General features: G+C 39.8%; 2 protein-coding genes across 9 annotated transcripts in view; both read left to right on the forward strand.

Annotated features, from left to right (window-relative positions):
- The window catches only part of RBM25 (RNA binding motif protein 25), a 57,740-nt gene extending 52,709 nt beyond the window's left edge, over positions 1–5,031 (forward strand). Inside the window, exon 19 of the mRNA XM_070593743.1 lies at positions 3,405–5,031. Coding sequence (XP_070449844.1) covers positions 3,405–3,497 — 93 coding nt within the window. The 3' untranslated portion in view covers positions 3,498–5,031. The remainder of the gene's footprint in view (positions 1–3,404) is intronic.
- Positions 5,032–12,264: 7,233 nt separating this feature from the next.
- Positions 12,265–12,627, forward strand: part of PSEN1 (presenilin 1) — a 73,492-nt gene continuing 73,129 nt past the window's right edge. For 2 of the 8 annotated variants that reach the window (XM_070593745.1, XM_008543741.2), the window contains exon 1: positions 12,294–12,460. The gene's annotated coding sequence lies outside the window, so the exon portion shown is untranslated. Of the gene's footprint in view, positions 12,461–12,627 lie in introns of all 8 variants that reach the window. The other 6 variants (XM_008543744.2, XM_070593746.1, XM_008543745.2 and 3 more) reach the window with 5 other exon arrangements.

A 12,627-nucleotide genomic window follows, 5' to 3' on the forward strand; every position in this document is an offset into this window, starting at 1 on the left:
AAATATATAACCGTTTGTCACTTGGACAGGTGTCTGTTGGGTTTGCAGTAGTTAAACATCAAATCCCCAGTTGCATTTAATTTGGATATTAGAGTCGAGTCACTGGTTCCATTTATCTAACATTGTGAGTTTGTGAGAAAAGGAAGGAGGAAGAGAATTGATGGTAAAAGTGAGTGTGATTGAATAGACTACGAACTCCAAGCTAGGAAGAGAAGGAAGTAATATCAGAATAGAGCTGGTGATTTGAATGAATCAAGGACTCACGGTCCAGTGAAGTTGTGGGAGGTGTATCAGAATGAAACAACTGAAAAGAGGTTTTAGTCAGAGTAGAATGTTTAAGAATACAGGTGGTGGATCAGTCCGTATTATGGCAAGGTGCAAGATATGGCCAGGGGAAAGAGTTTCTGGGGTAGAGCTGATGTCATTGTTTAGAATATCAACAAAATTTAAGCCCGGCTCATACACATAGAAATTGAAATTCCTGCGTGTTGAGACAGGGATTGGAGAGAAATAAGGAGACCAGGTGTCAGAGCACTCATTTAATGTGGGTGAAAGACTAGGTATTTGCTAAACAGATGCTACTGGAGTGAAAGGGCTGTGTAGTGAGGTCTCATGAGCCTCGATGGAGATGTTGTTTACAAGGATTTTAACAGTGCAGTTCCAGCAGCTTCTCTCCCCCCCCCCCCCCCACCATGGAGACTAAGGCTGGGAAAGCGAGGAACTTCCTGAGAAGGCTTCAGGAGTGTCAGGGTCTTCAGGGGACATACCTAGTTTTCAGTTAAGGTAAAGATGTGGAAAGATTCATTAAAGAAGCCGAGGGTTCTTAGTATGAAGTGGAATAAGGGTCTAGTGAGCAGAGTGGGAAGGTAGCACTGGGAAGATGAGTCAGGAAGAGGAAACATTGAGCATGATGTAAAACGACAGGTGATTGGGGGAACTTGGGTTTTGAGCTGCAGTCAAAGTTGTCAGGGAGGGACATGGGGGTGCTTAACCAAAGGAGCTCGACTGAGCTATTTCTTGTCCAGGCTCTAGACAATGTGCCAGCTAATTCATTTTCTGCTGCTCAGCCAGTCTGATGCAGCTATTGTGTAGAATTCCTGATAAATCATTTGTGAAAAGTTTGTTGACCCCATGGGGGCTGGCCCCGTGGCTGAGTGGTTAAGTTCTCGCGCTCCACTGCAGGCGGCTCAGTGTTTCGTTGGTTCGAATCCTGGGCGCAGACATGGCACTGCTCATCAAACCAGCTCTGAGGCAGTGTCCCACATGCCACAACTAGAAGGACCCACAACGAAGAATATACAACTATGTACTGGGGGGCTTTGGGGAGAAAAAGGAAAAAATAAAAAAAAATCTTGGGGAAAAGAAAAAGTTTGTTGACCCCCATAATGCTGAGCCTCAGATGAAAGGAGAAATGTAAATAGATCCCAGTCCTTGGGGTTAGAGTCTGAACATCCTGACCTTCCAGCTTCTTTAAAAGGTTTTCCGTGGGGTAGAGAGAAGGTTTCATAGTTAAGCTGAGGTGGGGAAATTTTTTTTTTTTGAGGAAGATTAGCCCTGAGCTAACGTCAGCTGCCAATCCTCCTCTTTTTGCTGAGGAAGACTGGCCCTGAGCTAACATCTGTGCCCATCTTCCTCTACTTTATGTGTGGGACACCTGCCACAGCACGGCTTGCCAAGCGGTGCATGGGTCCGCACCCGGGATCCGAACCAGCGAACCCCAGGCTGCCGAAGTGGAACGTGCACACTTAACCTCTGTGTCACCATGCCAGCCCAGGAAGTTTTTTAAAAAAATCATTATTCTACTTTTTGGCCTTGATAGAGTTGTAATCACTGTCAGTGAAGATGTCATTTGTCAGTGTTAATCCACTTTGATCTGTTGAAATATTTTGATATTTGGAGTATAATTAGTTAGACTCTTTACTGCTTAATCACTTATATTGTTTTTGATCATTTTCTGGCTCATTGTTGATCAGAGTGGGAGGAAACCAACTGAGCTAGTATTGTCACCCAGTTCTGATAAAAGCTCATGGACCCTCTAAATATTTCCTGAATAAATGAAATTGAAATTTTAGCTCAGGTAGTATTTTGCTCTTATTAAAAACCTGACTTTTTCTACTGTATCTTTCCTCATTTTACATGAATTGATGAACTTCGGTTGTGTTTTGTGCCTATATTAATATTATTTCCAATGAACAATTTCCACGTTAGTGTTGCAGCATAGTTCTTTTGAACTGCTCTTCAAGTCTGGCTCATAGAAGGCTGATTAAATTGTCGTCATTGAGAAATTTCTTAAAAAAATCAAAATTTCTGGCTTGTCAGGTTCTTACTGGTCAGTTAGGTACTAGGCATTCTTCAAAGCACTTTGTACATATTAACTCTTTTAATTCCCACAGTAGAACCAGTATGATGTGGCTACTATTTCCTCCCTTTTACAGATGAGAGAACTGAGGCTCCTTGTGGTTAAGTAACCCAACCAAGGACACTTAACTAGTAAGAGCTAGAAGATTCGAACCCAAATAGTCTGGTTTGAGATCTGGTTTGCTTAGCTTCTAACCTAAACTGCCTCTCCTGAGTCCTGGCAACATTAGGCCACAATTCCATCATAGCGTAGTACTCTGGAGCTCAGTGATAGCTGCGTCCTGTAGAAGGAAGCATGATAGTCCATTTTGCCTCATTGCAGCCCTGGTGTAGAGGGCCAAATGTGTGTGTGGGAGGAGGGTAGGAGTAGTGGTGAGGACGTGATACACCTAACTCATAAGTAGATAGGAAGATAGTTTGATTTATTCATTTGCCAAGGGGAAAAGACTATTTATTCAGTAGTCTTGTGTCCCTTGTGATGATGGTAGTGTTCACTTATTCTGTTTACTGTATCCCAGACACTGTAGTAAGTGCTTTGTATTTATTCTCATTTAATATTTCATTCAGTGTCACATAGATGGTAAGGACTCGATAAAGTATTAAGATTGTAAAGTTGTTTTGGAGATTAATGAGATACTCTGTATATTATTATGTAATTGTACAACTAGTTCTGCTTAAATTACTATGTTCTTTATAATAAACATTTGCTTTCCTTAAGGAATAGTTTTTTAAGACATGTATAAATGTAGTATTTGTAAAGTTAAAAGTAAAAGTTAGAATAAATATTGGATCAGAAAAGTACTGTGATGTATTTAGTAAGCCATGGAATTTGGCTGAATGCTTTTTTTTTAAAGGTAATTTACATTTACTATGCAATACGTTTCATAGACGGAAATACAGATTTCCTTCAAGTCATTTTATTGAAAGTAAATGCTTGTTGGTAGATAAAAGCCTTTTTTATACCAGTCAATATTGTTGGGAGATGCTGATGATAGCTTATCTTACATGTGTTACTGTTTTTTATGTTTTCTCTTTTTCTTTTCTAGGTACTTGATGAAGAAGCAGAAGTTTTTATAGTCAAAATGTGGAGATTATTGATATATGAAACAGAAGCCAAGAAAATTGGTCTTGTGAAGTAAAACTCTTTTTGCGTTTAGAGTTCCATTTGAGCTTTCTTCTTCTTTCCCATCCTTCAAAGGACTTTGAATTTTTCTTTGTCTTCAAAGACATTTGTGAGATCTGTAATTTTTTTTTTTAATGTAGAAAATGTGAATTTTTTTGTCCTCTAATTTGTTGATGCTCTGTGTACTCCCTTGGTTGTAAAGACATCTGAATCCTGCCTTGGTTCTGTTTATACTCACCAGGTACAAATTACTGGTATGTTTTATAAGCCGCAGCTGCTGTACACAGCCTATCTGATATAATCTTGTTCTGCTGATTTGTTCCTTGTAAATATTAAAATGACTCCCCAATTCTTTTGCAGAATTGCACTTAATATTGAACTGTACTGTATAGGAACCAACATGAACGATTTTAATTGAAAGAATTCCAGTCACACCTATTACCCTTTCCCCCTCGATCAGAAATGGCAAGCCCTTGTGAAGGCATGGGATTTAAAATTAGAGTGCGAAAATTAGCAGACAATCCATTCCTACTGTATCCCTGTGTGAATGTGTTTGTGTGAATGTATGTATAAAAGTCTTATTCTTTCCTAATTTGCTTTGGAGGGCTCTCCCTTAAACTTTTCCTAATTGGAGAATAGAGTTGTAAAGGAAGCATGGTATTGTACCAACCCAAATATCTGGGATAATTAGGTTATTAGTCTCTCAGAGCATGGTATTCTCTTGTGGCAGGCTATAGTCTGTTGAATGGAATGGGGTTTTCCTGTTGTCAGCCTCTCTTTTAAGGGAGTGTGAATCATAGTGTCGTGTCCTGTCCCCGTCCTGTTCCCCTCCCCTCCTTCCCCCCATCTCATTGGTCAGAAATGAGGCAGATTCTTAGATTCCGGAGAGCTTTATTGATGCATTTTTGCACTAATTGGTCCTTAGTTGAATTTTGATGTACGCCTTTGTTTAAAAAAAAAAAAGCAACTTAATTCGAAAGGTGTAATTGAAAAAAACCCTTTTTTTTAAAAAAAAAAAAGATAAAATTAGGCAGTTTTACAGACTAGGAAAGTTGGACAAAACAGAATTCAGCATGGTAATTTACAAAGTTTACATCTTATTTTTAAGGATAAAGTAATTCATTTAAGGCAGTTACCACTAGTTGTTTGTTTTGTAAAAGGTTTATATCTTGCGTGTGTATATGCACGCACACACCTTGTTTACCTCTGCTCATCATAGTTTAAAAATATACTGATGGTGTTCTTAGAGACATACATGGGGCTTGCTTTATTATAGATCAGAACTTCACCAGGGAGCAAAATTGCCTGAAAATGTAACACTTTTTAAACAGTTCTTAACATAAATTAGGTGCAGCTATTCCCATGTCTGAGTATTTATTTAAAAGAAAGATAAAGATGGGGGGGTGGTGTTAAAAATGCATAATTGAACTTGAGTTACTAGATTTTTTTTTACATCCTAAGAGGACATTTGAAAACACTGTTCTTACCATTGGACCATGACATGGTTCCATTATGTAAATATTTCAACTATTAAAAATGTATATATTTGATTTTGGGGACTCATTCTTTCAGAGTCTTGTTAAATAAATGGCATCACGTGGTAATTGTTTGGTGCTCACTAGAAACTTAACTTGAAAATATCGGCTGAATTTTTGATGGACTTGATTTTTATGAGTATTAGTAATTGAAAGTCAGAGGCCATTTACCTTATTTTGGTTTAATCTGTACATCTATGGACAGTGCCCCCTTTTAGTGTTAGAACATTTTAAATTCTGGTTTCTCAAGGGAAAATTTCAGAAACATGCTCCTTGCCATTTACAGATTCATTTACTAGCCTTTTCTCAGATTCATGCCCAGCCTAACACTCTTTTGAAGCAGTTTATTACGCCTCACTAGCTTCTCTTACCATATTACTACTTCTAAGGCATCATATTAGGTTGTTTTATTTAGGCAGCATTAACATGAAAGTTTATTCAGGTAGATTTAATTTCTCTTGCTTTGGTCTCTTCTGTTCTTTCACCATATTTATCTTAAAGGACTCTTATCTGAAACCGTTGGGGCGCACATACCATACACTTCACAACACCTCCAGTGAGATTTGTGTCAGGACCTCAAATTCATACATTAACGTTTCTGTAGCAGAACAGGAATGAGAACAGTCACTGGGTTAAAGACTGCTACGTTAATAGGTTAATATCAATTCAAGTCAGATTTTGCCACCAAGCTTAACTTTAAGGTTTTTTGGAGTTTCTTGTTTTTCAGATTTGTCTATAAAGAATTGGACATGTATAAACTGGCATATTTTAGTGTCTGGGAGAATATACATAAGAAAATTTCTACTGAATTGCTTGAGCTTCCTGGGTTTACCATTTGCCATAGATTATTTTCTGTTTGGAAACCTTAGTTAATCCATGTTGCCCATTCAAGTAATTATAAAATTATAGGAAAGTCTTGAGAACCATTCTTGATCTAGTAGTTAGAAAACTAGTATGTTTTTTCCTCATTTGATCCTGCAAATAAAATAATTTAAAATATGTACATCTTTACAGAGGAAAGATAAATTATTTGAAGTAGTTTTTCTCAAACTTTAATGTATACCTGAATGACCTGGGGGATCTTGTTAATGTGCAAAGTGATTTAGTAGGGCTAGGATAGGACCTGAGATTTTGCATTTCTGACTAGCTCCCAGATGATGCCAATGCTAACTGATCCAAGGACTATACTTTGATTAGCGGTTTGAGGTGTCTGCTCAGTACTAGTATTTTACCCTAACAAACTACGCAAAAGTAGTGTAATTTTCTTTTTAAGTAGATTTTAAAGAGAAAAATATTTTGAGGCAAATAAACAGATATGTATTATGTATGTTCATGAACATAATCTTCCAAAAATGATGCCTGAGAACAACTCTAATGCCAGTCCCAGAACATTTTCTCCTTAGAGAGCTTTCTATTGTTATTTACTCTGAATCTTATCATAGTGCTTCCTGATAAACTTTCTGTATTAGGAGAGGCTAATGATTATTTTGTGGAGCGTCCCGTTTCAGGTACTAACCACATCTAATGAATACTAGATATGGTGGACAAATTGAGAAAACAGTGAGCTTGAGAGTCAGATTGGACTAAGCACTATCATTTTTTTCTCCTTTCATAATGAATAAAAAAAAATTTTAATGCAAATAAATGCAAGCAGGGATGCAATGTGTATATGAGGCTTATTTACCCAGCTCTTTCTAGTAAGTTCTGTGTTTCCATTTTCTACCCAAAAACTGCTGAAAGGTTTTATGTCAAAATAGTTTCAGATTTTTCCAGATCGTGTTTCAGCCTTCTAACAATATGAAATCGAGAAATAGTTTTTCCCAGCAAAAGATGGTGAAATTGATTTGTGCATGCCACTGGGTATATAGCGTATGAGAAGGAATCCCAGTTAGGCCAAGAAACAGTCATTCCACATGTCAGGAAGAAAACTGGGAAATTCACATACAGATTTCCAACACAGGAACTATTACTATTACATTCATACTATACACCAAAGTGAGCTTATAAGTTTTGATAACCTGGTAGATTGTTTGAAATGTGATTATTATGTTATATTATTGAAATATTTGTTTGCATTTGAATGCTTACATTTTCATCTCTATTTGACAGATTATTTGCCTTTCATTTTATTAGTTGACTCATGAAGGCCAAATTAAGAATGGCAATCTGAAATGCCCAAGAAGAAAAGATAACTTCTATAAACAAAAATAAATAAAAATTCTTTTCAAGCCATGTTGTTTGAATTAAATGACACTCCGAGTCTGCCTGCTCAGCCACATCACGTTAGTTGGATCGATGACTTAGATTCTTGTGCACAGAGTAGTAGTTGAATTGTTAAGCAGGCAACCCTTCTGTTTTTTACATAAAACTTAGATTTAGCCATTGAAGTACATTTAGTATGTGCCATTCACATTATAAGCTAGGTGGAGTCAGACATAAATAAGATGCTTCCCGTAGCTGACAGTCTAGTAGTGGAGAAGAAATAATATTGAGAGGAACATTAACAGATATATATACAAAGTTGTATACGAACTGTCTGACTGGATGAACTAACTTCAAGGTCAACAGGAAAGGGACAATAGGAAGATTCTCAGCAGAGGTGGTACTACGTAGAGGGGACCTTAGAGATCACATTGTCTACCCAGTGCAACACTGCCACAATGTTCTCAACAGAGGAGTATCTATAGGCCTGTATATGGGATTCTAATTCATGCTCTAGATCTGCACTATCAAAGTTTTAAATTCGTTGAAGTTAAAATTTAAAACTCAGTTCTTCAATCATGTTAGCCATATTTCAAGTGTTCCAATGTCACGTGTGACTAAATTAAAAAGAGGTTTTTAATTTTTTTGTCTTCTCCCCAAAGCCCCCCCGGTACATACTTGTATATTCTGGTTGTAGGTCCTTCTGGTTGTGGCATGTGGGATGCTGCCTCAGCACGGCCTGATGAGCAGTGCCATGTCCGTGCCCAGGATCTGAACCAGCGAAATCCTGGGCCACCAAAGCAGAGCTTGTGAACTTAACCACTTGGCCACAGGGCTGGCCCCAAAAATACAGGTTTTTTTGTTTCAATATTCATATTTCAAGCTTTTGGCCATATATAGCTAGTGACTACTGATATTGGATGGACATTGCAGATTATAGAGCATTATGATTGCAGGAAGTTACTTTGAATAGGTCTTGTCTAGATGCTGATAAAGACCTAAGAGCAGAGGAAAGTGTTAAAATTCCCCCACAGGAAGCAGGTTTTGTTCTTGTTTTTTTTGCTGAAGAAGATTGCCCCGAGCTAACACCTGTTTCCAGTCTTCCTCTTTCTTTTTTGGCTTGAGGACAATGAGCACTGAGCTAACGTCTGTGCCATTCTTCCTCTATTTTGCGTGTGGGCCATTGCTACAACATGGCTGACCAGTGGTGTAGGTCTGTGTCAGGGATCTGAACCTGTGAACCAGGGCGGCTGATGGCAGAGCGCACTGAACTCAACCATTACACCACAGGGCCAGCCCCCACAGGAAGCATTTTTAGCAAATTTTGGTTGAAGCAAAAAATATTGTGTGAATTTAAAAATAGTTCTAAACAACTGTTTTACCTGTTTCTTATAACCAAAAAAAACCTAGTGAACACTTTACATGGTAGAATACGGTACCTATGAATGTTCATTTTTTCCTGTTGCTATAAATTGGCAAATATACCCAGGTGAAGAGGCTTGACTACTTGTTACTGTAGGTGGAAAAGCTGGATATTAAATTGTCATTTTGTTGAGTATATTATTGATAGGCAAGTTTTTTAAAAAGAGGTCCCAAGTTTTTGGTTAAGAAGAAAATTAGATTTAATAAAATAGTGACAAACATACAGAGCTGAATGCTAAAAAGTAGAAGATGAATAAGATAAAGCCAGCCTTTTATCTTAAGCAGGTCCCAATCTAAGGAGGCCAATCCTTGCAAAGAATCAGATCCATATGTGAGAGCTAATGAGTGAGAATGCGGCCAAGGACCCAGCCCTGCTGACAATAATCACTTGTATTTCAGTTCCACCTTACTTCCATAGGAAACACGGCAGTGACATTGTGTATAAATAAAGGCAGACTGCTTTTCTGTGGGAAGTGTTAATGAATTGGGTTGCCTTGTAGTCAGTGGTGTAAAGAACTGGCCTTGGTTTTCTGATAGACCAGGTACTGACTTTACGGACTAGTGACTGCTCTGGCCTCTCTAGTCTCTCACAGGCTGCCGCCTCCAAGTGGTTCTAATCCCTCAGGCATTCTGGATTTCCTGTCTGCTTGTCTTTCACAACTTAACTGTTGGTTTCTGCCACCATTTATTATGTTTATCATTTGTTTCTCCATTCTTGCTCCCAAGTTCCAACAACACTTCTGGGGAAAATATAAATGCATCACTGCAGATAGTCTGGACCCTCAGTGCTATTTTTCTCATTCCTTTGCTGAACTTTAGCGCCTTCCCACACACGGCAGCTTTTACTGTTTTTGAACCTCCAGTGCTATTGTTGGTATGGAAAAAACATTCACTGAATGAGTAAAAAACATTTGATTTTCCCCCTTACTTAGCGAATAACTCTCAAGCTTAACACAATCTTAACTTTAAAAAAAGTCATTAGGCACATTCTCTGCAGCTCTAGCTCTCCAGTTTATGACTTCATGCATCTTAAATCTTTGCTTTCTATAATCAATGATAGATACTTCATCCATCCTATTCCGAAGACCTCCTCCACTCCGCTGGCTTTGGTTTCTAACTACATTTTGCAGTTTCTTGAGCCTTGCTCAAGGATTTCCATTATCTTCTTTCTTCCTTCGGTCCAGAATAAGTTTTTTTGTTTATTTATTTATTTATTTATTTATTTTTTATTTTTCCTTTTTCTCCCCAAAGCCCCCCAGTACATAGTTGTGTATTCTTCGCTGTGGGTCCCTCTAGTTGTGGCATGCGGGACGCTGCCCCAGCATGGCTCGATGAGCAGTGCCATGTCCGCGCCCGGGATTCGAACCAACGAAACACTGGGCCCCCTGCAGCGGAGCGCACGAACTTAACCACTCGGCCATGGGGCCAGCCCCCAGAATAAGTTTAAAGAACCAAAAACTTAACCTTGGATCCTATCTCCTCTTCCTTACACTATAGAGATTCCACAATGAGTAGCTTATAGTTGTATGTGCCTTCCAAATTTCTCAAGTCTCACACAGCATTTGTATCTCACCATTCCCCTGATGACTGGTCATAGCCTAAGTGAGACTCGGTGACCTTGTAAGATGCTAATCCCTGGTTCATCTCAGCACTAGGGACATCTGCTCTTTGGGACTCTTCTTCCTTAGTGTCTCGGATATCACTTTTGCCTTATTCCTCCAGTCTCTGTTATTCCCAGTGTCTTTTGCCACCTCTTCCTCCGTGAATCCTAGGTGTTCGTATTCGTAAGAAGATGAAGAAATACAGAAAACAAGAAAAAATTATCTGTAATCCAGTTATTCAAAGTCATTGGTTGCTTTTTTTTATTACCTTTTTTCTTTCCTTTTTGCAGGAATGTGTTTTGACATAGTTGTATTTACATATGTGCGTAAGTCTTAGGTCTTTGTTTTTTATTTTAACAGCATAAGAATGTTTCTGTTACGCATAATCTTTATAAAGTTTTTTTTTAAAGATTTTATTTTTCCTTCTTCTTCCCAAAGACCCCCAGTACATAGCTGTATATATTTTAGCTGTGGGTCCTTCTAGTTGTGGTACGTGGGATGCCACCTCAGCATGGCCTGATGAACGGTGCTAGGTCTGCACCCAGGATTCGAACCGGTGAAGCCCTGGGCCGCCGAAGCAGAGTGCGTGAATTTAACCACTCAGCCATGGGGCCAGCCCCTATAAATAGTTTTAATGACATTCTGTGAAGTAGGTGAACCATAATTTATTGTAGGACGTTTAGCTTTCCAATATTTGCTATAAATAATTACTCCATGAGAATCTTTGCCCAAAATTTTTGTATTGAGATTGTTTCTAAGAATAGTCTGTCAGCATTTTAAGACTTTTACTCATATTACCAGATTACATTAAAAAAAACTGAACTAGTTCACAAATCAATGGGTTTTGGCTTGTGCTTGTTTGACAAATGTATTGAACTCTTTTTTGTGCTAGGCACTGTTCTCAGCACTTGCGAAATGTAAGTGAATAGACAGGCAAAAGTTCCTACCCTTGTGAAGTTTACAGAGAGAAGGGCTCGGAGATGAGGACTTTAAAAAATATCCTTTTTGGTGGGAGGTGTCAACCTTTTTATTCCCCCAACTTATCTTTTCCTTGTTAATGGAAAAAACTAGTGCTACTTCTGTTTTTAAATATGAAGTTGTGTGTAAAACCTATTTAAGTCTATTCATATATGGGGTGGAGGGAGAGAGGGATTGGGGATTGATGCTCTAGGAATCTGATGGGCTATCTTGGAGGAATTTAAAAAAATGAAAAATCTCATTTGGCCAGATGCCATGTATCGTTGATTTCATTTTCAGTTTTCTGATTACCTGTAACTTTGAACATTTCTCTATTGCTCACCTTTGGTTTACATGGTGTAGTATCCATTGTTTACTTTAACTTTCAGATGCTTGTATGAATGTGGTATGCTACTTAGGGAGTTAGCTATTGGTACTGTCTTTACTGCAGTTTGGATGAAAAGCTGGCAGATGCAAAAATCAAGCGACCGTTGAGCAACTCACTGTGTACCTGATACTCTGTTAGGTTTTAGGATTACAAAAATAGGCCACACTTCTTGCTCTCTAGAAGCTTACTGTATAGGAAGACTGGTTCTTAAACTTGGAGCCCAAGAATCCCAGACTGTGGTTGTTTAAAAGGCAGTTTCTCAGATTTCCTCACCCACCAGAAGTTTTGATTCTTGTGGGGGAGGGGCGCGGAGCACAGGTCTTTACAATTTAATTAGCGTCATTTTGACTGTGGTGCAGCTGATTCGCATTGAGAAACTGTACAAAATAGGTACTACAGAGAAACGAAAGAAACGTTAGATTTAAGATGCCATCACTTGGAGGCCTGGAGAAGCACACGCTGGGCTCAGTTTACGTACAAACTTTGGTCCTTAGCTCAAGAGCAGTCTTGGATCCCCGACAACCTCAAACTCAGGCTGGCACTACGGGCGGGTTCCTCCAGGTCGGGGAGGCCGGCGGGAGCGCAGGATTCCCCTCGCTGTCCTAGCTTTCACCGGAAGCCCCACACACTGCATCTGGGCCCCGCCCCTCCGCCGGTGGGCCCCGCCCTGCCTCCTCCAGGTCCCGCCCCTCCCCTGGCGAACCGGCAGCCAACGACGCCAGAGCCGGAAATGACGACACCAGTGAAGCCTTTGGGGCGGGGCCTCGGCCGGGCATCTACAGAGGCCGCGATTTCACATCGGAAACAAAACAGCCGCTGCTCGGGGGGCAACCTCAGCTGCGAGCGGCCGGCGGGAAAGGCGAGGAAAGAGTAGGTGCGTGGTGGGGAGTCCTGGGAGAGGCGAAGGAACCCCTTACCTGGTGCCGACACGGGCGGCCGCAGGCAGGGCCCGGCCCTTTGTCGCCGCCCGGGTCGCGGAACCGGTGTCCTCGAGGATGAGGAGCGGGGCGCGGCCGAGCGGGGACCGAGGAACCCCGTGTG

Source organism: Equus przewalskii, chromosome 25 (assembly GCF_037783145.1).
Source record: "Equus przewalskii isolate Varuska chromosome 25, EquPr2, whole genome shotgun sequence".
Classification (NCBI taxonomy): domain Eukaryota; kingdom Metazoa; phylum Chordata; class Mammalia; order Perissodactyla; family Equidae; genus Equus; species Equus przewalskii.